Source organism: Pleurodeles waltl, chromosome 10, assembly GCF_031143425.1.
Source record: "Pleurodeles waltl isolate 20211129_DDA chromosome 10, aPleWal1.hap1.20221129, whole genome shotgun sequence".
NCBI classification, from domain to species: domain Eukaryota; kingdom Metazoa; phylum Chordata; class Amphibia; order Caudata; family Salamandridae; genus Pleurodeles; species Pleurodeles waltl.
In genome coordinates this window covers 830,194,569-830,218,243 of record NC_090449.1, presented here as the reverse complement: position 1 = coordinate 830,218,243, position 23,675 = coordinate 830,194,569, and the positions used below count along the sequence as shown (strand labels likewise).

The 23,675-nt window shown below is 40.8% G+C and overlaps 1 protein-coding gene across 1 annotated transcript in view; it reads left to right on the top strand.

Moving 5' to 3' along the window:
• Positions 1-23,675, top strand: part of EGFR (epidermal growth factor receptor) — a 526,637-nt gene that overhangs the window by 325,255 nt on the left and 177,707 nt on the right. Inside the window, exons 7-10 of the mRNA XM_069211504.1 lie at positions 1,624-1,765; positions 10,279-10,395; positions 18,032-18,152; positions 18,250-18,323. Of these exons, the coding sequence (XP_069067605.1) occupies positions 1,624-1,765; positions 10,279-10,395; positions 18,032-18,152; positions 18,250-18,323 (454 nt within the window). The remainder of the gene's footprint in view (positions 1-1,623; positions 1,766-10,278; positions 10,396-18,031; positions 18,153-18,249; positions 18,324-23,675) is intronic.

Here is a 23,675-nt window from a genome sequence, read left to right as displayed (position 1 = left end):
TTCCAATGCACTAATATAGCTTCAGTCCTGTTCTTGCAAAAACTTCCGGCACAAAAATGTTTGCACATGATAATTGTTAGAAGTGATATGCACTGCTCTTCGTCACATAGCACACCGTTGCATTGTGCAAGTACCTGCACTAAAGTTTATCAAATCTGAACATAAAACCTCTGCTCATTTTTGCCTTCAGCTAATGAAATCTGCAGTATAAAAATGTAGTATTTTATCCATTAATGTGTCACTACTGATAGTGTGCCATTGACGGGTCAGCGGTGGCCCAGTACCTCTAATGACTTTACACCTGCAATTACGGCACGTGTCTCAAACATGTTTAACCTGCTGGGATATTTAGGGGATTCATTTAGAAAAGGTTGAGTTTTTAAGAGGTTGATAGAAAATTCTCACATTAGAGATACACTGAAAAGCGGCAGTAACTGAAGTGGAATTTCCATTATTCTGTATACTACAAATTTTACTTCTACTAATGTTTCCACTGCTTCACACATGAGTGAACACAAACGCTCACACACATAGTATATATGCAGATGTGTAAAGTGTTATGCTATTTATTAACATTTTGAGTCTTGGGGGACTTAACTCATGAGAAGCGTAGCCTCAAGAGAGTCATAATGACCCTCTCCATCACCAATGACGATAAATCTCATATGATATTCTGACCATCTGCATATATAAATTTTTGCACGCCATTGCTCATATGTACATGTTTTAATAAAAAAATATTCAACCAAAGATGCAAGGGTGTATACATTTTTTGCAGTGGGGAAAAAGCTAATTGGAGAGACTTTGGGCCTGATTTAGAAGTTGGCAGATTGGTTACTCTGTCACAACTGCGACGGATGTCCCGTCCGACAAAATCTAAATCCTAATGGATATAATGGGATAAAAGATTTCAGCGAATGGGACATCCATCACCATTGTGATGGAGTAAACTGTCCGCCAACTTCTAAATCAGGCTTTTTGTGACTATTGGGAGTTGTTCCTTTGTGTAAAGTTAATTGTAATCTGTGAGGCATTAAACAGTGCTTTTTTGTCTACTCTGTTAATAAGTTTGAATTTTACATCTGCTCTCTAGTGATCATCGTGTGAATGTATGTGTGTTTTAGCAGAGTTATTCTACATAACATTTATTTGGGCAACATTTATTTTCCCTATCATGGCATAAATGGTACATATGCAGCTCACTGAGTGTTCTATGCTATTCATTATCACTGATGAATTAGTGAAGGGGCCAAGACTCACAAAGGGGTGAAGCCTGTAAGGAGTCATGTTGCCCCTCCCCAACTCCAAACCATGGTTCTAAAAGGCATATCCTAATCTGCACATATGCATATGGTTTATGCAAAGCGTTTTTACATGTCAATTTCTTTTGAGAAATATATTTAACGAAAACTAGTATGCATGTGATTACATTTGTGCCCCAAGGGAAATTCACACTCAAGCGATATCATGAGTATTATGATATGTGTTTCACTATGAACAGTAATTAATGCAATCTGTGATTTAGTGCAATTTTACGTTATTATACAAGAATAAATAAGCAGGCTATATAGTACATACTATACATACTATTTCCATTTGTTGATATTCTATGCTTAATTACAGACCTGTCGTCGGTTTCGTGATGGGAATACATGTAAGGAAAACTGTCCACCGTTGCTGTTGTATAACCCTAATACATATCAAATGGATGTAAACCCAGATGGAAAATATAGTTTTGGAGCCACTTGTTTAACAAAATGTCCACGTAAGTTAACAGTCATCCACATATATTTCTGATAAAACTGTGCTCAATGCAAAATTATTGTGAATATGCGATTGGTCAGGGCGTGATGTAGAGTTAGATGGTGTAGTGTCTTGCATGATTTGAGTGCAACCTTTATGGCTCCCCGAGGACTCCATACCAGTGTGTGGCACAATTGCTATAATAGAATGTGTGACAGTTTGCTTTAGAATGTTGGGAGTTCACAGATGCATGCAGAGGTCATTTAAAGCACTGTGTGTGGTCTAGTAATTCAGCGGGCACCAGTCTGGGGAGGACGCTACAACTGCTGATGAGATAGGGGATAAGTAACCCGAAGAAGAAAGTACTCACCTGGAAAGTTTGCTGTGGTCCAAGAAAACAGCGCAACTCTAGCTGATGTGAAGCATGTGAATGATAAGAGAGCTTCACCTAAAAATCTACAGATTATTGATCAAGAAACTATGACCAAGAACATACAAAAAGGTACAGCGCTGCCAAGGAAAATAAAGTTATACAATATACGAAATGGTAACGCTAAAGATGGATTTAACCAGGTTTGTAAAGCACAGTAAAAAACAGTTATCAGATATTAAATAGTGCTGGCTGTCAAAATAACGAAAAAGGAGTTGAAATGTGTGGATAGGTTACAACTCTGGGGATGGAGAGAACATGGCAGTCAACCAGTAACTGACCCCAGGCCTCTCAGGCGAATAGTCCCGCTATCACATTGAGATGAGCAGAAGCAGAGCACGCAAAGAGCATTGTCGATGAATGTCAGAGAGGGGAAGCAGAAGTAAACTTCTTCCTTACTGGTCACCGTTTTTTCCTTATGAACGGCGGCGGGTCCTGGGCAGGCTGTGCGGCGCTGGGGAGGTAGCAGGAGCTCACATTGATAGAGCTTGTTGGAGCAGAGCCACCCTGGACATTAAGAAGGTGCATAGACATACTTCCAGGGTTACACTGAGGGGGCGAGCGAGGGTAGTGGAGGCAGAGGTAGCACTAGTGAGGAGACTTTGGTGTCTCCTCGCAACCAACAGATGTTCGACCCGACAACAGCAGTGGTGTCTCCAGTAAAGGGGAGATGAACCTCAGCCCCCCCAGAAGGGCAAAAAAGAAGACCCTGGAGCCAGTGGAAGACAAGCGGTACGGAGATTCGGACTGGGAGATTAAACAGATATGCCTTGAGGACATCAGTTAGGGCAAGGGGGTCCTTTGGGAATATCTGTGAGGAATTTGTTCAGGGTGAACAGATAGGAGGGACTCCCCAGAGAGTGAGAGCTACCTCAAACCAGAAACACCCCCGAGCTCAGGCATCGGCACAATGGAAAAAGACAGCCCTAGAACCTAATAAGAAAATTACTCCCTCTCTTAGGTCGTTTTTTTAAAGTCTGAGATTCCTGCCATTCCTCCACCCCTAACGCATCATTTGGGAGAATGACAAGGTAGAACCATGGGAGGGTAATAATGGTCGGTCGGGGATGGGTCCGATACCACTAACCCCAAATCTATACCGGTGCCTGGCAAAAATAGCTGGAGTATAATTTGACAATAATGAAGATGTTTTAACCACATCTAGCATGGTAAAGGCTCAGAAGCTGCTAATCAGTGAAGTAGGTGGTCATCGGGAGTCTCAAGGTGAAGAAGGAAATGGAAATTAGAAACCCCAGAACTCTTGGAATTTCAGGGTACGCGCTTTGATGATGAAAGCCTGCAGGGCTCCCAGGCCTGCTCTTCGGAACAGCTATTGCAGTCCCTAATAAGGGAGATTAGAAATGTCTTTTCCTTGTCCTAGGCTAATCAGAAAGAGATACAGGAGGTGTGTGAAGAGTTAGCAGATAAGTTAGACGTGCTGACTCACTGAACCCAAGCTCTGGAAGTCTCGGTAGAAAAACTAAAAGAAACCACCACCAGGGACAGGCAGGAGATTGATAAATTAAAGGCAAAATACAAAGAAAGCCTGGATAAGCTGGAATCCCTGGAGAATAATGTAAGGAGGAATAACATTAGACTGATGAATGTCCCGGAAGGGAAAGAAGGAAAAGATGTTAGGGCATTGGTAGTTGAGTTATTAATACACAGTGGTGCCTGGGAGGGTTCGGAAGATACGTTGGTAAAAGATATCCAGAGAGTGCACCTAGACCCATTTTGAAAGTCTGCAAATAAGAACAAGCCCAGAAGGATTCTAGTGAATTTCCTCACATATTCCATTAAAGACAAAATACTGAACAAGGCATTAAAGTTGGGAACGCTGAGTGAGAAGGATTGTTCCTTTGAAATAAGGTCGGATATCTCCCATGCCACGTCAAATAAACAGCGGGAATTAGGGAAGAGGATGGATGAGTTCAAGAAAATGGGTGGCACAGCACAGGTAAATTTCCCTCCCACTCTAAAAGTTATGATGAATAACAAAATGGACAATTTAAGGGATTGGGAGGATGCGGACAATCTATTAGAGTCATTAAGAAATAAGTCATAAGAAACCTCTAGGGTTGCTGTGGCTTCCTGTTTTTTTTCTTTTCGCTTCAAGTCTCTCTGACCGGTAAAGCTTCTAATTACTAAGTGGTTTGTACTATTTCCTGCTCTTCTCCTTTTCACATTTAGACAAGCCCGGTAGTGCCCAAATGGCTATCACAGTCAAGTTGGAGCAGGGTAGGGTTATCCAGGGAAGGGGCTTGTTGGGGTAGGGAGGGGAGCACCGGGTATGGAGCATTGGAAGCAAAAACAAAACGATGTGCCTTGAATCTCACTGGGACACTCAGGAGACGTTTACCTTAAAAATTGGGAAAGTAATGATGAAGGAAGATAAAAGAGAGTTCCAAGTTTTATCTTGGAATGTGAACGGTCTTCAAGTAAGTTGCAGGAGAAATACAATATTTCAATATTTGAGGGATGCCCCAGCTCAGATATTGGTATTGGAGGAATCACATCTTACTAGTAAGGAATTCTCTCACATCCATAAATCCCAGAGATGGGTGAAACAGATGGTTTGCAAAGACCATACTAGCCACTCGAGAGGGGTTTTCATCTTAATTAAGAACCAACTAAATGCCTCTTTAATTAGCCATAAATCAGATAGGAGGAGCAGGTGGTTTATAGGAAATATTAAAATCTTTGAGAAGGTTTATACGTTAATGGGCTATTATAGCTCTAATATATATGACACTGAGTCCTTCCAAGAATTGTGTTGTGCATTACTGAACACCCCATACCCAATAATAATGTCAGGTGATTTTAATGTGGTTCTGGATAACCGTTTGGACAAATCAAGTAAGAACATATATTTAGGATGTCCAAAATCACAGATATGCATTAAATCTTTAATGAAACAATTTGCATTGTCAGATATCTGGCAAGAAAATCATGGCTTAGATCAAGGCTATCATAAAAAGTATAAGCACCAATCAAGAATAGATGACTTTCTGGTAGATAGGTCAGTTATAGCGGAGATTATAGATATTCGACACATAGCCGCCCATTTTCTGACCATGCAGCTGTTGTTTTTAAGATGAAGTGTAATTCAGACAATCAAGCAAGGAGGTTGACCTTAGATCACTCACTTTTGAAAGATCAGGAAGTGATAGACAACTTGAAGGCTAAAACTAGTGAGTTTTTTTGGATTAATTCTAACAGCACAGGCCAATGGACTTGTTGAGCATTTTATGAGTACGCTAAAGAAAGCAGTGCAGTATGCAACTCTTGAGAAGTTAAATTTAAGAACAGTGCTGCACTATACAAGCTTATTGTTCAACATCCCACTCGAATACAGGTGAAAGTCCTACCATTTTGATGTTTGGGGGAGCAATGGCAACCAAGATACCCCAATGGAATATCAAGAGAGATATTACTGAAAACTTGATTCGAATAAAGAACTTGGTACAAAAACAGAAAATGAAAATGTATGTGGACAAGAGGCAACATGCGAAAGACCTCTCATTCCAAAAGAGAGATTTGGTTATTGCAAGACAACTTTGGAGAAGTAAATGGGATGCACCTTACGATACTGAACCATTTCAGTAATGTCTTCCAAATGACACATGGTTACTGCCCACTGATCTGGGAAGTTCCTATCCAGAGACGTTTCTCACTTTCGGTCTGTGTTTCTTTGATCTTCAACTCAAGATGGTGAAAGTAAGACCAATTGTGAAAACTCAATGGTAATGACTAGTCACAGTTTCCAGGAACCAGATCGGGTAGACAGATCAAAGAACCAAGAAGATTAATTGGAGGTATATATTTGTGCATGTCTCTATATATATGTAGATTTTGTGTCTGTTTAATGATTTCTAAAAATTAGCAATTTTTCATTTAACAGAGGGGGAGATGTAGTGTCTTGCATGATTTGAATGGAACCTTTACGGCTCCCAGAATATAAGTGTGTGAAGTATCGCTAGAAAAGAATATATATGAGTTTGCTTTAGAATGTTGGGCATTCACAGATGCATGCAGAGGAATAAAGAAGTGATTTACAGCTCCATATGTGGCCTAGTCATTCAGATGATATCAGGCTGGGGAAGCTACAGATGGTTACATAAAATTGTGCAATACATGGAGTAACAGATGCATTCTTCGAGGGCGAATTATTTGCTAGGCAGATATTCTAATGTAATATCTCTAATGTAATGTAAAATAATGTAAATTAGTGGCCGAATTGGGATTACAAATAACTAAGTGAAACCACACTCCTAAATGTTTCCCCCATTGAACATTTTACCAGCAAAAACTTAACAAAATGTGCAGGCAGAAAATGGCACATAATGAAGAACAATAATGGGAATCATGAGTGGAAAAAAATTCCCACTCTAATACCCTGGAATGCGGCAGTATTCCTGCACGTCTGAATTATGGAATGCCAGGGTATCAGTAGTCCTCTGTGCTGGAAACCCCCGTTAGTATCCCAAGGCCATTTGAAATAAGTGTTGATTGCATATTTGCACCTATCTTTCCTCAGTGCTCACCACCTTGGGTCATACTGTCTTAGAAACAAGACAGTGTTAAACAAAACCAGAATAAAAATATTTATTTTGAAATGTCGTTGGAGCATTGATTTAAATGAGCAGGTACTGTCGGTACTGAGTATCTGCTCTTTTTTTATCTGAAAGGGCGAGTACCAGCACTTCTCAAGAGCGAATTGGTACTCTTAATAGTATCTGCACTTCTGTATTTTCATTTAAAGTACTGCTTTGAAGCATGTTTTTCAGTGATCTCACTTCACTTTCAAAATCTGAATTTGATGTATTAGTTATTTTGCAGAAAAGGCCAGTGATGCAAGAAATAGCCTTCTATATTTTGCAGTGTAATTAGCGAAGCTGTCTCTCAAAAAAAGATGTACAATCCCATGTTTAGGTGAAGAGTGAAGGAACAGAAATTGTGGAAATAGTACGTCCCAGCCTCACCTTCAATTTAATTTGTTTATAACCATATGTCACTCTGCGTGTGATACGTAATTCACACACAGGATCAAAGAATTGTTCATGGAGTGGGGGTATTTATTTAGTAAGCATTCAAACGGCAAATAATTAAGTCAGGTGATATTCATGTGTATACATTTACATAGAAGGAAGGCAATAAAGTCTATCCCAGTGGTTCCCAACCTTTTGACTTCTGTGGACCCCCACTTTAACATTGATGGAACCCAGGGACCCCCAATGAATCATCATCGGAATCCAGGGACCCCCGCCTGTGTCATTACTGGAAGCTGGGGACCTAATTTGTCAATATTTGTTCATATTTGTTAATTTTCTAGGCTCTCGCGGACCCCCTGAGAAGGCTTTGCGGACCCCCAGGGGTCCCCGGACCACAGGTTGGGAACCACTGGTCTATCCGACATGTCGTGTAGCAAAAAATAGCTTGAATCGTAATCAGTTAAACCGAAAACAATAATAACCCCCAAAACATTTCCACTCCACCCACCTGTGCTTCCTTGTAGGGTCTATGAACGAATATGTTAACTATGCTTGTTTGGGCTTGTGATTGAATACTGTCCAAGCCAAAGAAAACATACTAATGTATACCAAGGGCTGCAGAAAATGCAGGCAACAAGACACAGTGAAAGAAGGAACCATCATTTAACAAAGATGTAGGTAATAACTCACCTGTGGTTAATTTAAACTAACATTTGGGTCTGATTCGTAAACACTTTTGATGTGACGGACTCTTATATATCTTTTGTCCTCGGATTCTGGAATAAGTCAGGAACTCTACAAGAGTAAGTCACTCTTACACAAAGCGAAGCTTTTGTCAATCATGTCTAATATGTTTTAGTTGACATACTATCCTGTGCAATGACTCGTAGAAGTTTACATTACATTAAGAATGAAAAAAAGACTAGCAGTGCATGTACGTCTGGCCTTTAATGTGCCGTTCATGCCAATAGCAGCATTCAGAAACGCTACTTACGTCTGTTGCATGCTCAGATGTTGTGTATAACATTACAACCAGCCATATTGGCTTTAAGAGTGACAAAAAATATTGCATTTTTCTATAGAATGCATACAGAATCAAACGTAGCAAAAAGTGTAATTCTTGATGGTACTTTTCTTATGTAGCCTTTCGAGCATGCCAATGTGAGCACTTGCTGAAAGACTGAATGACTTGGGAAATGTGTGCCAATCCTATGGTCTGGTGTTTCACCTATGCCCTCCCTCCCATTCCTCTGAATCCAAACGTAGTGGGAAAAAATTAGAGGACGGGTTTTTTTGTTGATCCTAGTGTCCTTATAAGGCATTTGGTTCCCCTTGTCAGGAATCTCACCAGGGAGTCGGTTTGTCTTCTAGATATACATCTATCTGACTTACAATATTGCAGTTCCTAAAATGACTCTCTGATGAGTCCATCTTCTTGGACTCTGAACCGAAATGGTAGGTCTCTCTAGAGAGCATCTATAGGGAATAGCAAAGGAGTTTTTTGTGCGCCAAAAACAGCAATCCATTCGCAAGTCTTGCACTCACAGTTGGAATTCTTTCCTGGCCTGGGGTAATCATTTCCTTACTCTGTTAACTCTGTGTTTGGTTCAAGGCATTGTACTTTTTGGTTCCCTAGTTAATGATGAGCTTTCTGATTTTAAGTCCTCCGCTGAAAGCGATTGTCCTAGATTGGGGCTAATCATTAGTTTTGAGAGGTTTAATGGGTTCATGATTTGAGCCTCTTAAAGCTATCTAAAATCATCTTTTGACACAAAGGCCCATATTTATACTTTTTAGCGCCGCATTTGCGTCATTTTTTTACGCAAAAGCAGCGCAAACTTACAAAATACAATTGTATTTTGTTAATTTGCGCCGATTTTGCGTAAAAAAAACAACGCAAATGCAGCGCTACAAGAAGTATAAATATGGGCGAAAGTTTGGTATTTGGTTATAAATCTCAGATTGATGATTTGGGGATTTGGAATCCATTTGTTCTAACTTCTAATTTGTAAAAAATGTCAGAAGCATTGCTTTTAACACTCGGCCTTATTTTCTTACTAAGATTTTGTCAAGCTAGAAGTTGACAGGAAATGGCCCTTTTATGATGTAGCATGGGGTTTATTCTCATCCAGAAACTGATGACCTACAGTGCCTTGATGTAATTGTTTGTCTGATGTTGAAGGATTATCATGTGCTAGGGCTCCCTGAGCCATCTTTAGTGAATGAACTTTGCAACAGGTGGGTAGCTGCCTATTCAATGACAGGTGAAGGGTATACCTTTAGCAGACGTTTGCAGGGAAACAATTTGGGTTTCTTCTACAACCCTTGCTAACAACTACAGGCCGCTTTAGCAGCTACTACAGAGGTTGCTGGTTCACTTGTTGGTGTCCCATTAAAGCATAATGTAATTTTTATGCAGGACTATATGAATTATGCGTGTGCCTTAAAATATAGAGCGGGACTGAGTCTTTGCCTATTGTCAGCAGTAATTGCTAAATAGGTTTGGCACAACCTGAAGAAGTAAGGTAGGTAATGAGAATGAATGATGAGTAAGTGATAAATAGATGCATAAGCAATAACCCTTATTACACCAAATCTTCTCTTCCGACACCTCTTTAATGCCCATTTGTTAATGCAATGCCATTTAAAACTTGGAAAAAGATGTCAGAACCATAGGGTGACTTTGCCCTGTTAGACATCAAAGAGGGAGGGATAGGCCTAAAGGAGGTGGGAAGGGTAAAATTCTGAATGATTTCAGTTTTGGGACAAAGAGATCATTTTGATGGTGTATTTTACACCTCAAGAAGTAAGCAATGTGGCGATAAACAGGAGGTTCAGCATAAAGATTATCAGTATGTAAATTAGACCATAGATGAGAATCCATTTAGTGGCCTCTTCCACTATTTATTCATTTTAAGAAAATTGTTGGCTTTTCCTGGAAAAATAAAGAGACAAAACAGCATTTCTATTTATAATTGTGGGTGCTGTAAAATAGTTGGTTTTGTACTTTGTTGTTGTTTTCAAATCCATAAACTGAGGTCCCCAAAAATTAGCCAACCCAGGAACTTAAGACAACATGTCTGTGAACTATCACATAATTTCTTATCTTTCCAGACAATTATGCAGTAGCGGATCATGGTTCCTGCGTTCGCAGCTGCGATGATAAATCCTATGAAGTAGAAGAAAATGGTGTAAGAAAATGCAAACGATGTGATGGACCATGCAACAAAGGTAAAAAAGTAGACATTAATAGATCTAATTTGTCAAAAAAGTTCCTCCACTGGCAGCCACGTTTTCATCAACACCTTTGATATTTATGACAATTCTTTTGAATCATAGCATGATGGATTTAATTAACTGTAGCTTGCGGATGCTTTAAGCAAATCAAAAGTAGATTTTTGATAGCATATTTAAGGGGATGATTTAGATACTGGAGTATGGTCAGTACTCCGTTGCCCTTATGGAGTAACCACATTTAAAATTTAGAGATGTCCGCTGCCCCAATGAACATCTCTTTCATTGGCAGAAACCACCATCAAGGTGGATCCTGATAACGTATTAAAGGTTTTGATGCGCAGCTCTGTCAATATGACATTACTATCCGTCAAACTTTTAACATGCTTTATTGTTTTGCTGTTGAAATTAGAAAAACTAACGACCACATACAACAGGAGCTGTATGGGTCATTGTGCAGTTTTCATTTCCCTTACAGCCAGGTTTTATCTGGCAGTGATGGACAGTGAAAACTGTCCATTTAACCGCCCACTTTAAGTCAGGCAGGCGGTCAAACGGCTGAACATCTGAGGGCCCGACAGAGTGAGGAAGTATGTCAGCATTGTAGATGGAGTGTGTCAGTCGCTGACGTACTGAAGGTTCACCCAACTCTAAATGACCTTTAACTCAATTATGGCCATGGAAGCAACATCAAGTGATCTTTTACCAAGTTAAAATCACAGCAACTGACATCACAGGGCTGAATGGAAAATTACTAATAAAATATCTTATTGTAGCAAGGACAAAATAAATAAAAAAAACAGATAAATAATTCCACAAATCCTACTGAAAACTACTACTGTACATGTTGTGGGTACCTATGAATACACTTGGGTATATGCTACAGAGAACCACCAGCCCTTACGTATGTTTTTATAGTTTAAAATGGCGGTGATGACTTTGATCACATATCTATCGATTGGGGCTATAATGAGGTGTGCAATGGCCTATTACCTGAAAATGCAGTCCATGTTTCACAGCTCATTACCTGAGACAAATGAATAAAATTCAGGCATTGCACCTATCTCCTCTGGTAACCACTGCCAATCATCATCAAGCAGAAGAGAATGAGTATAAGCTGACCTTGTCTATGGTAAGACTCAGGTGTCTTGTTACATTAATTGCAGGGCTGTAATTCAGGTAGATGTTACTAGTAGGAATAAAGGCCCTCATTATGACCTAGGCGGTAAATACCGCCTACCGCCACGGCGATGGTCTCCAAAAGACCGTCGCTGTGGCTACCTACCATCCGCCATATTATGACCGTAGCCGGAATTCTGCCAGAAGCCTGTAGGAATTCCGGCTACGGTCATGGCAGGGGATGGCGGTAAGGTGGCGTTACTGCCAGTAGCAGCGCCACGCCAGAAGATTACCACCGACCGTATCATGACACATGATACAGCCTGCCGGTGTTCCGCTGGTGGGTGTTGCTGCTGGCAGCAGCGCGGCTTCCAGTCTACTGCCAGAGGACCCCCTGCAAGCAGATAAGTCGGGTTGTCCGACGGGGGAGGGTGGTGTTGTGTGTATGTTGGGGTGTGTGTGTGACTGTTTTTGTATGCAGGTGTGAGGCATGTGGAATGCGTGTGTGCAGGAATGGGTGTGAGTGTACGTGTATGTTGTGTTGTGTGAATGTGTGTGTGTTTGTATGTATGTCAGTGTGTGTTGCTGTGTGTGTGTATGAATGTATGCATGCATGGGTGAATGTGGGTATGCTTGTGTGTATGTCTGTGCGTGTAGGTGTGTGTATGTCAGGGGGGTCCGGAGGGGGATGGGGAAGGTGTGGGAGGGTTCTGGGGACTGGGTACTGATAGTGCCTACTGTCATGGTTTTCGTGGAGGTAAGATTACCACGAAAACCATGGCAGTAAGTGGGGTCATAATCCCGAGGGTTGGATTGTGATGGCTACCTGGCTGGAGACCGAAGTCTCCAGCCTGCGGCTGTTACCGCACTGGCTGACGGAGTGGTACATTGGCGGTTTGGCTTGCGCCAAACTGCCAATGTCATATTTTGGGGAAAGGTACAGCCAGCCTGTTGGCAGTACCTTTCTCCAAAATAATGCCGTCTGCGAGGGTCGTAATGTGGGCCACAGTGTTCAACACTTTCTTTAACCAAGATGTTGTCTGCGTAATTTAGCAAAGGCCACATCTAGCCCTTATTTATGGCAGACTGTGGCAACTGGTATCACTTCTTATGCATCAGCAGAAATGTAGCGTGAACTAATGACTAAATACCTTCTAGTGTAATTAGCAAGGGCATATCCCTTCATAGCTGTGTTTCAATGGAAAGATTTCATTCAATAGGACTAAATTAACAACTGCATTATTACAAAAAGAGGGAAGCTATGGTTAATTTCTGAAGTAGAGTGGGACAGGGATTATCATCAATTCAATGAAGTGAAGTAGCTGCGCCAAGAAACAAAGTGGAAGCAGAACTTTGAATCTGGGTCTGACTTTGGATACTGCAGTGATTTACACACACTAGCACTGGCATGCAATATGTTAAAGTGCCTGTAGCTAAGAGGAAAGAGAGACCTGTTGCCTGCTGTATGTTTTTTCGGACCATCTTTACATCATTCAACAAAATCACATTCTAGGGGTCAGATGTACGAAGCATTTTTGCAGTTGCAAACAACCTGATTTACAATTGTAAAATTGCCTTTTCGTTTTGTACAAACCACAAATTTGGGTTTGTGACCCAACACCAATACTTTATTTAGAAGGGATGTGTTTGGGCGTCCCTTCCAAATGCTGACTCACAGGAGTATGTATTAATGTTTTGTGACCAAATTTCATTAGCTAAGCATTAAAAAAATTTCGCCTCCTCAAAGGAGGTGGTAAGCCATTGTTAAACAGGAAGGGATGTTGGAAAAAACGGGTTTCATATTAAAAAAAAAAAATGCTTTATTTAAAAGCGATCATATATACATGGTGGTCTGCTGATGTCAACAGGCCACTATTCCTGGAAAAATGGTGATTCCTAGTGGGTTTGCAGTTTGGGACCTACCTCATTAATACTCAAGAGGTAGGTCGAATTGCGACCCACTAAGAATTTTTTTTTTTTGGTGAACTAACCTATTAAGACCTAGGCCAGTTTGCAAAATAAAAGACAAATCATAAAAATATTGGTTGTAAATAGCGACCAGTATTTTACCTCCAGTGCTAAGTACATTTTGCCCTTAATTACTCACTTTTGCATGCTACATGTTCCCAACACATTCACCCTTTTTAGACTGACTTATAGTTGAAAGTAAAATACAACTTTCATGCAGCGCGTACTAGTGTTTGAAAGCCTATAGCAGCTTAATAAGAGTTTCATAAATGCAAGATTCATAATGATTCATGCAACCATTGAAACTTGGCAGTGGCTCTGCACATGTTGCTTGCAATCCACCTACATACCATCACTACATCCCACCTATAGACAAGTTACTCATTTTAAAGACAGACTGGATGTTCATCTTTTAATTAATCTGCCTTGTTCCCCTTTTATTCTCCAGTGCTCCTGTTCATACCACTCACTCTCATGTTCTTATTCAGAAGGGCTACTCGGACTGCGGGCCCATCAACAAACATACTCTCATGTTTGAGCAGTAGCGCTGGTTCCCTAAACATTTGGTGGGGCAACCAACCAAACATGTAGGATACCAGTTGCATGTGAAAAACAAACAATAAAAATGTATTCACTCCCTTGTCTCGCGTCCTCCAGTCCTCGCCCCTAGCCTCTCTGAGTGCAGTAACTGATTACAGCTGAGTGGAGAGGTTTACACTGTGCATGTCAGGCTGGCAGTCACAAGAAGGCCAGCCAAAATGACACCCGCATTGTAAACTGTGAAGTGAGCATCACAGCCATGCTGCCAGTCAGCAGCAGTAGCCCCCAAACACGGCTGGCTGGGCAAAGGGAAAAATAAAATGGTAATAAATCTATTTTATTACCATTTTATTTTCCACCTTTTTGACGGTGCTGGCAGCAGGGGACGATGATCCTCTGCCCTAAGGGAGCAGCTGCCACTGTGTATGAGGTATGATCCTAGGCTTTTTTGGAGGCTGGAGGCGCTGAACTTATTGAGTACTCTGAATGTCAAGTGTTATTATCAGCAGCATCGCTCCGGTATCGGTTTCAATCCTTGAGCTGACAGGGCAAGAGTAGAGTGAATCTCACATTCATGTGCAAAGGACATCTGAGATGCAGTCCATGCTTAAGGGACCAACACCACCCATAATGGTAAACAGGTCATTGGCAGACATATTTGCAGGTGCCATTACAATAAATCAAGGCAATAACTTATCTAGTTTTGGTTTCTGTCATAAATTGAGGGGTCGCTAAGATCATTGCAGGGATCACAAAGTGAAGACGCGACCCCTGGCGATCTCTATATAATATCCTTGCCTTCAGCCTTTGTGTTGGATTTCTCTGTAAGTGTTCTTGGATGAAACCTCTATATGTGGTGTTTACTGTCTAACAGATGTACTCCTTGCTATATGTACAGTGCCTAATTTGTAAAAAAAAGAGTGCTGGTGCCCAAAGCCCTGCTCTGAAACACATGGCTCATGCAATTAAGTGTGCGGGCACGGACTACCAAGGTTGTGTAATACTAAATCCACCTCAGTCTTCTTTTATCCACTGGCAGCCACTCCCTTCCCAGTCAGCTCACTCCTGCAAGGCCCCTGCTTTTTTCCGTTTGCAATGGGTTTTCTATCTTTCTCTTCACCCTTCTTTCCGTTTGTGTGTCTTTCCTTCTTGTGCTCCCTGTAAATGTCTGATGCAGAAAAAGAAGTGCTGGTCCCCACAAATAAAGGCTGATGCTTCCCACCCACAAGCAGAGGCTCAAATTAAGTACTGTATATGTCACAGTGTTCCCTACTAGCAAAAACAGTTTTTATACTTTCCCATCAAGCTCGTGATGGCTTCTTAGTAACATGATTAATTTAGGAAGGCTAACATACCTTGTTTTCTGAAATGGTTACATTTAATATCTTTTAGAAATGGGGTCTCTGGTTGGCAGAGGTATTCATCTATGTCCAAGTAGGGACCACAATCCTAGTCAGGGTAAGTCACACACAGTCCAAATTATCCTGTGCCCACCCTCTGGTAGGTTGGCACTGAGCAGTCAGGCTTAACCTAGAAGGCAATGTGTAAAGTATTTGTGCAATAAATCACACAGTAACACGGTGAAAACAACACAAAAGACACCACACAGTTTTAGAAAAATATGTCATATTTATCTGGTTAAATTAAGGTCAGAACTGTAAAGCTTCAATAAGCATAAGTTGAGATATCACTTTTGCAAGGTTAAAAAGAGTCTTAAAACTAACTTAGAAATCAACAGTTGTTTCTTGTTTGCACAAAGTACCCGGTTTGCATCAAAAATAACATGCATGGAGACTGCAGAGAAGGACATTCATGGAAAAATAGGGTGTGCGTTGGAATTTCTGGCTTGGCACAGACAATGCGTTGATTCTTTCCACACTGCCAGGGCCTTTGCGTCAATTTCCAGCATGCAGTCTTCGTTCCTCACTGCGATGTGGGGATCTTTTTGACGCCCAGGGACGATGCGGGGAAATCATGGGCATGCAGGATGAAGATACAAGTGTTACATAGATCCGGTATGGCGATATGTAGAATTTTCTGTTGCACGGCAGGCACTACGTCAATTCTTCACTCGGGAAGTTGGGCTGCATCATTCCAGTTCACCTGTGTGTCGATCTGGTAGGGCTGTGTATCAAATCTTCAGTCGCAAGGCAGGTGCCAGTCGTTTCCGGCAGGCTGTGCATCGATTTTCGGCACACAAGGAGTTTCCTGAAGAGATGAAGTCTTTTTGGCCCTGAGACTTCAGGAAACAAAGGCAAGCTCAATCCAATCCCTTGGAGAGCACTTCTCAACAAAGTCAAAGGGCAGCAAGGCAGCAGGGCAACATCAGGGCAGCAGTCCTTCTCAGCAAAGCAGTCCAGATGAGCCCTTTGGGCAGCCAGGCAGTTCCTCTTGATGGGTTGCAGGTTCAGGTCCAGAAGTGTCTGATTTGGTGGAGTCAGGGATGCAGTTTATATACCCAAAAATGCCTTTGAAGTAGGGGACATTTCAAAAAGTGCTTTTGAAGTGCACAAGGTCCCCTTTCAGCACAGGTCTGTCTGTCAGGGTCCACGTAGGGGGTTAGGCAGTCCATTGTGTGAGGGCAGGCCACTAGCCTTTGATATTTAAGTTTCAGGCTCTCCACCTTTCCAGCCCAGGAAGACCCATTCAGTATGCAGATGAGTGCAGTTGTGACTGAGTGTCCTGTGTTTGTGGCTGTCTGGGTGAAATGCACAAGGAAGCTGTCAATCAGCTCAGCCCAGACGTTGATTGGAGACAGGCTATAAGGCACAGATGGATTTTAAGTGCAGAGAATGCCCTAATGCTATCCTATGAAAGGAGCAAGCCTCACAGTAGTGGAAAACACATTTAGGGGTTTCCACTACCAGGACATATAAAACACACATGTACATGTCCTGCCTTTTACCTACATAGCACCCTGCCCTGACTTAAAAAAAGGGGAGTTTAAGGTTTGGCAAGTACTTTTAAATGCCAAGTTGAAGTGGCATTGAAACTGCACACACAGGCCTTGCAGTGGCAGGCCTGAGACATGGTTTAGGGGACACTTATGTGGGTGGCACAACCAGTGCTGCAGGCCCACTAGTAGTATTCAATTTACAGGCCCTGGGCACACATAGTGCACTTTACTGGGGACTTACAAGTAAATCAAATATGCCAATTGGGAATGAACCAATGTTACCATGTTTGAGGAAGACAGCATATGCACTTTAGCACTGGTTAGCAGTAGCAAAGTGTGCAGAGTCCTAAAACCAGCAAAAACAGCGTCAGAAAAGTGGAGGGAGGCAGGCGAAATGTTGGGGGATGACCACCCTAAGGCTCTCAGGTCTAACACTACAGAATGTATTGAACACACTTTTTATCATATATTTCTCTTGCAATTGCTGTATCCACTTTTACAAGTTAACAATATTAACTAAATCAATCAATCTGTCAATCAACCAAACATTCATGCTAGGTAAAGTCCCTGTGATTAAAACATTCCAGTCACTGTCTTCATTATAGGCATAGGTACCAAAATGTTAAATCACTTTATTAGCTTAACACACTAACAAAATGAATGGCAATCAATTACATTTGAGTCATTTTAAACTAGTAAACTACTTTTGCTACATCATTCATACCAACTTTTCACCTTTTAGAAACGCAATTTCACTTTCTGTCTCACTTATATTGTTCAGAAAGATCCTGTTATCAAAGGCAAGGTATAAAGCAAAAACAAATAAAAAGCAATATTCTTTGACACATGATTTCCAATAATTTGAAATTGTTTTTCAGATAATTTTGCTTTTGTTTATTGATGGTTCTCTAACGTGTACTTTGAATAAGTAAGCATTAAATAGGCAACTAAGAACTTTCCTTGATACATTTTTTACCTTTTCTGGAGAGAGCTTTTGCCTTAAAATCTGAAATAGAAAAAAACGATATATTATTTACCTAAGTGTCTTAGCCACGCTCATCTGGCACGGCTGCTTTATGCTAACTTTACATTTGTTCTATTTCTTAACAGTTTGCAGTGGACTACCTCCTAGTGTGAATGTCCGTGCTGTAGATCATTTTAATATCGAGAATTTTGCAAACTGCACCACGATCCAGGGAGATATAGTAATCCTTCCTGTTTCACTTGCCGGGTAGGTAAAAATTGTTGTTAAGATTAATATTTTATAATGTTTTATTCAAATATACATTTTGGTGACATATTTATTATTTTTTTCTGCATGAATATAGGGATGGTTTTTTAAAAATACCGCCTTTGGACCCCGCTAAACTCGACTACTTCAAAGACGTAAAAGAAATAACAGGTCAGTATAGAGATATGTAGTCTTTCATAATGAACTGTATGACAATCAAATTACGAAACACAGTGGGGGTAAAATGTACAAGGACATGCTAAAACTAAATTTGCACCCCTAAAAATAATGTTTATGTGAAAGATGTTTTCTGATAACTTTTCCCTGTTACTATCTACCGTCATTAGAATTTGTCTCTACTAAAGGGTCTTTGAGGTCGCGTAGCGCCTGGGTGGAAGGGGCGCTGTGGTGAGGGCATCTGTAGAGGAAATGCGGATAGCAGAGATGTAAAATTGTAGTTCTTAACCTTTTGACTTCTGCAGGCCCATTTGAATCACAAGTCGAAGCTAGAGTAATATACAGCAATAACACAAATACACTATGTGAACTCAGTACATTTACTTTCCTCTGCAACTACATGTTTAAATCTAACACCACCACACACTGGTACGGTATCCATATCTTATTCACAAATCAATAAGTAATCATGCGAAAAAACTCAGAGCTCTCAGCAGAACTGGTGGCACAGAAGGCGCAAACTGATTCATATTGACCTCAGACAGACACAGGGACACATTCAAGCTCAGAAGGGTGAAAGCTAAACACCACGCAGAGCCTCTGTCTGAGAAGGTGACAAAGCAGCATTGCATGAAAGCTACACCACCAGGTGCGTTTTGTGCCAGAGCACATGCTACCTATTGGGAAGTTGAAGCCAGCCTGTGAAAGTAATTCAGCTCTTCCAAAAAGTGCAGGCATGCCTCTTTTCCAACAAGGGAATTGTAGGTTTGTGGAGTCTGTAAGTGCCTGCCCATGTGAAACAGTAGATTGGATAACATGTACCCGGGAAGGGCACATTGGGCCCCCTATCCATGTATATATACACACATAGATCGCTGAGCGTTTAGAACACTATTTCTCTAAGTGTATCAATGCGTTATGATTTTCATAAAAATCTTAAGTAAATAACATTGCTTTTAGTCAGAAGCCGATTTCTGGTTCAAGTCGTAGTGTGTTTGAATAATAACAGTGACTGTCCTCAACTTCGTAGCGTCTGAATAAAAAGAGTGACTGTTCTCACCTGATTAAAATGCTTTTACAATGTTTCGGATGCTTTTAAAACATAGTAGATTAAGTATTATTGCTACTTGATGAAACTATTATCCTCATTGAAACAAACATCTTTCTACAATTACTTAGCTAAAATGCTTATGATTATAGATAGACTATAATAGCTAGAGATCATGTTGGACCACAGAACCCCTGAACAGGTACCGAGGACCCCCGGGGTCCAAGTCCCTCAGTTTCAGAAACTTTGATGTAGAAAATTAACTTTTTTAATGAAAACACGACTTAAGTGCTTTTCTGATCAAATGTCTGGACTACATCAAAGGTAAACTGGTAAGGTCTTATACCCTTCTAAATCTGAGATTGGTTATCTTGTTTTAGTTTGCGGAATAGAGTGTTGTTAACCCATGCTAGGGGCTTAATCTAGTCATATTTATTTGCTTCGAACTAGATCGAAGTATGATTTGGTGAGTCTTTGGCCTGGTCCATACTACAGATAAGTGTAGTTGCCACACTTGTTCTCCAGGATTTATAGGGAAAATTTGCAATGGCTTTAATGTGGCCTTTTGTGATTGGTTGAAATGGTCTACCTTGGGTAATGTTAATCTTTGTGTGGAAATATTGTGCTCCATGTCTGACTGGTTTAATGGCATATCGATTATCAATAATTGTTCAAACTCTGCTTTGAGACCCAAGTGGAATATTTCACTTGCATTCATTCATTTTTTAGATATAAGAGTACCAATAGCAGAGCTGACACTATTTCTTTGATCTCTTCTAAGAAAGCTCAGATACTGTTGTCTGTCTTCCACAAAGAATCTTGAATAGACTTGAGAGGTTCTTTTGATCTCACAAAATCACCTGATGTACAGGAAAACAAGGTCAGGAGTGAATTGAGTATTGCAGGGTTATGCATTTTACCACAGCAGAAGTGCAGTATATATGTTATTTAATACTTTGGATTGCCTTGCTGTAAGAAAGTGGGACCATACTGAGCGTCTGACACCATACCACTTTAAGGTAATCTAGTGACTATCATGATGCGATATAGTTTGTCAGATATTCAAGTAAAAGGACACATCCCACAGTGGCTAACGTGGAGAAAGGATTGTTTTCATAAAAGAGCAGAATTCTGACAGGTAGTGGATATTTTATTTAATTAATAACTTGCGGATATTGTTGTGAGTGTTTGCTCCATGCATTTTACAGAAATACTAAAACATATTATGGCATTTTCTGATGACCCCCTCACCTAGTGTAAGTTTTTTCATGTTCCAGTTTCTTCATATCTCAGAAGAATTGTCTTCCTGTTCCTGTGTATGTGACTGATTTCTCATGTCTCTAAGCTCCAGTGTTCCTTGCTCCTGTGTAAGCCTTTCTCTGATCCATTGATTACAGGCACAAATGCCTATTCTTGCTGTGTCAATGTCCAAGACTCACTTTCCCAGTGTTCTTGTCTGTGTCTCTTTCCTACTATCCTTATCATTCAGACCTGAATCCCTGGATTCCAGTCCCCGTTTATGTTTCTTGCCCACGTCTGTGTGTATGTCACAGTCCTGACATGTTACTTTCTGCGAGAGCTCCTCCTCACTCCGGAGAAGTTGGTACAACCAGGCAACCAGTCTGCTACAATCACACTTGTATCTGGTTGTAAGGATATAATAACCTTATATAAACTTAGCAAAACTGGTGTAGGTACACTGTCTGCTTTTTCAGCGCTGTTCTCTGTCCATTGGCCTGGCGTACTGAAAGATCACCTCTGGCCAGATGTGCTCCATGGCCAATGAGTCACACAGCAGCATCAGTGGTGTAATAACACTGTACACTATTGCCACATGTTTTGTTATCATTCCAGGGGAATTGAGAGATAGAAAAGATCACTTAATCACTCCTCCAACTGTGCCCCATGCCCAAATAAATCTCCACCTTGCTCTCATACCCGAGAATGATGCTAAGCATTGTGATAAAAGGACAGATATAAACTCATCTGACTTCATCTGCCTCAAACTTCCAGTAGTTCAAAGCAGAGAAACATAAATAAACTTCTTTTGGCTTAAATAAGGCTTTGTTGGTATTTATTAGTAGAGGATGTAATTATTGTAATAAAGCTGTTCATGTACATTATGTGATGTGTTGATCACCAGCTAGGAACTGCTGCTGCTGCTGTTAAGTGGGGCACTAAGTTGTAAAGGTATCACCACTCCCAAACCTGACTACTTGGCCAATATTCCTTCTTAACAACAGGCAGTTAAGGGCTATTCGGGTCTTGTACCCTCAAATTGGTTTGTTTTGTCTTTTACTCTTTTGTAAAGGCTGTACTGGACTCCACACTCTGACCAGTCAGAGTGCTGCAACGTAGTACCACCACATTAATATGGCACACAGCACCATTCACCCCCCCCACACACAAGTACACCAAGTTAAGTGACCAAGCAAACATTCCAGCCCTATGAAGTGATGTAGTACATACTGTCATGCAACACTATGCAACAGACTACCCAGTAGCGCTATTCAGTTATGTGAAAACTGTGCAAATAATATTTCTGCCATTCTGACTGATGAACTACAAAGCACATGGGTTCTTATATATTTTTTAGGCACTTGTCACAGTGACTGATGCTTTGGCACCTCTGAGGTCTATTCTTCAGGTCCCAAGGCAGTTATATCACACACAACAAAATCAATGTCCTGTGAAAGCTATATTCCAGATGAAGAAGATAGCTGTGTTTACAGGATGGAATTCTGGACAGATAAAATAATACCATCTAAAGAAAAGCAGAAGGTCCTATCATTAATGGGACTGAGATATGAGCTCAAATGTTACTCTGGTACAAGTTATCCAAATACCTGCTGTGCGATACTTAGCCTATGTTCCTTGATAACAGACTACATTGTCTTCAAATCAGATCCCTTATCCTCAGATAACCCTGTGGACCACCAACGTACTGCAAGGGGATGTCCCTTACACCTTGCTCAATGAATGGCTGCAACATATCTGGTTCTGTGTTGCAGATTTTCATGAGTGTTCAAGGTCAGAGAACCTGAGCTAAAGCTGAATTTGGGACTCAGAGTCTCTGGAAGAAGTACTAATGGTTAACCAAGGGTCTATTGCATGGTGTTGTTGGTGTCTACTGCCTGTGGTTCCATTGAACAGTGGACTGTGCATTCTCCAGCTACCAGCTGGAATCTAAAATGGGCTACATCAATAGTCAGAATGCCAACACAATAGTGGAAGATGGATCACCTCCTTTAAATTGCTGACCTATGATGGTCATAAACTTTAGGAGGCTGTATCTTAGTTGTGTCAGACACAGGCATGCTTTTTGTGTGGTGGGGACATGAAGCAGTCTGGTATGACATTACCCACTAGACTGGATGGCATGAAGTGCAGCCAGGGATAGGGCTAGAGTGTCACTGGCACTTTAAACTCCAGTGCCTCAGGGATCAAAAATCATATGATGGCATTTCCGATGTACCCGAGTTCAGCATGTCATTCCCTAGCCATGGTTCTAGGGTGACAGAACAAGAACCACAGTATTCTTCTTAGCCTTAACAGAGACCCCAACAAAGTCAAAATGGAATTCTCTGACCTTCCTCATGCCACAATCCATGATCACCAGTGGTTCACAAACCTAACTGTCACTATGGGGTTTTAGGAAAGGGCAACATTTACAGTCCTTTGATGACTTTCATGTGTACTGGACCATTTTATGATGAACTGGCTGATCTTACCTAAATTCATGCTTTCAATACTCGTAGCTCCTTGGCTTGACTTGTGCTTTAAGTCATTCCTCCTTGAAGGTATCAACTATTTCTTTCATGCTGACCAGCTAGACATCTTCTAGGAAGAGGACTACAGCAATATTTTTTTAAACTTTAGGTTTTGTATTATTTGAAGTCCTAAATATAACATGACTTTCAGCTTTATTTTTTTAAGTGAATTTCTAGTTTTTTTTTTGTATGTAATCTAAAATCTTATTACCTTCCCCAACTGTAACATCCCTTTATCCTTTTTTTCCCCAGTGGATTTCTGAGGTTGTCTTTCTTTATTTTTTTTACTCAAGTACAATTAGATCTTATTTCCATACCTAACGATAATATCTTTGTATTTTAATTGATTTTTGGTGTTTTTGTTTTCATATTTACTCAGCACCCACACTGAGCACAGCTTTTAGCTGAACAGCAGCAGGGTGGCTGCAGGTCCTGTGATCGCCTCTTGCTGCATATGGGTGAAGGCTGTAAGGCCTCTATCCCATATTTGTCGCACTTAATTTTGTTGAAAAAAAAAATATATTTTTT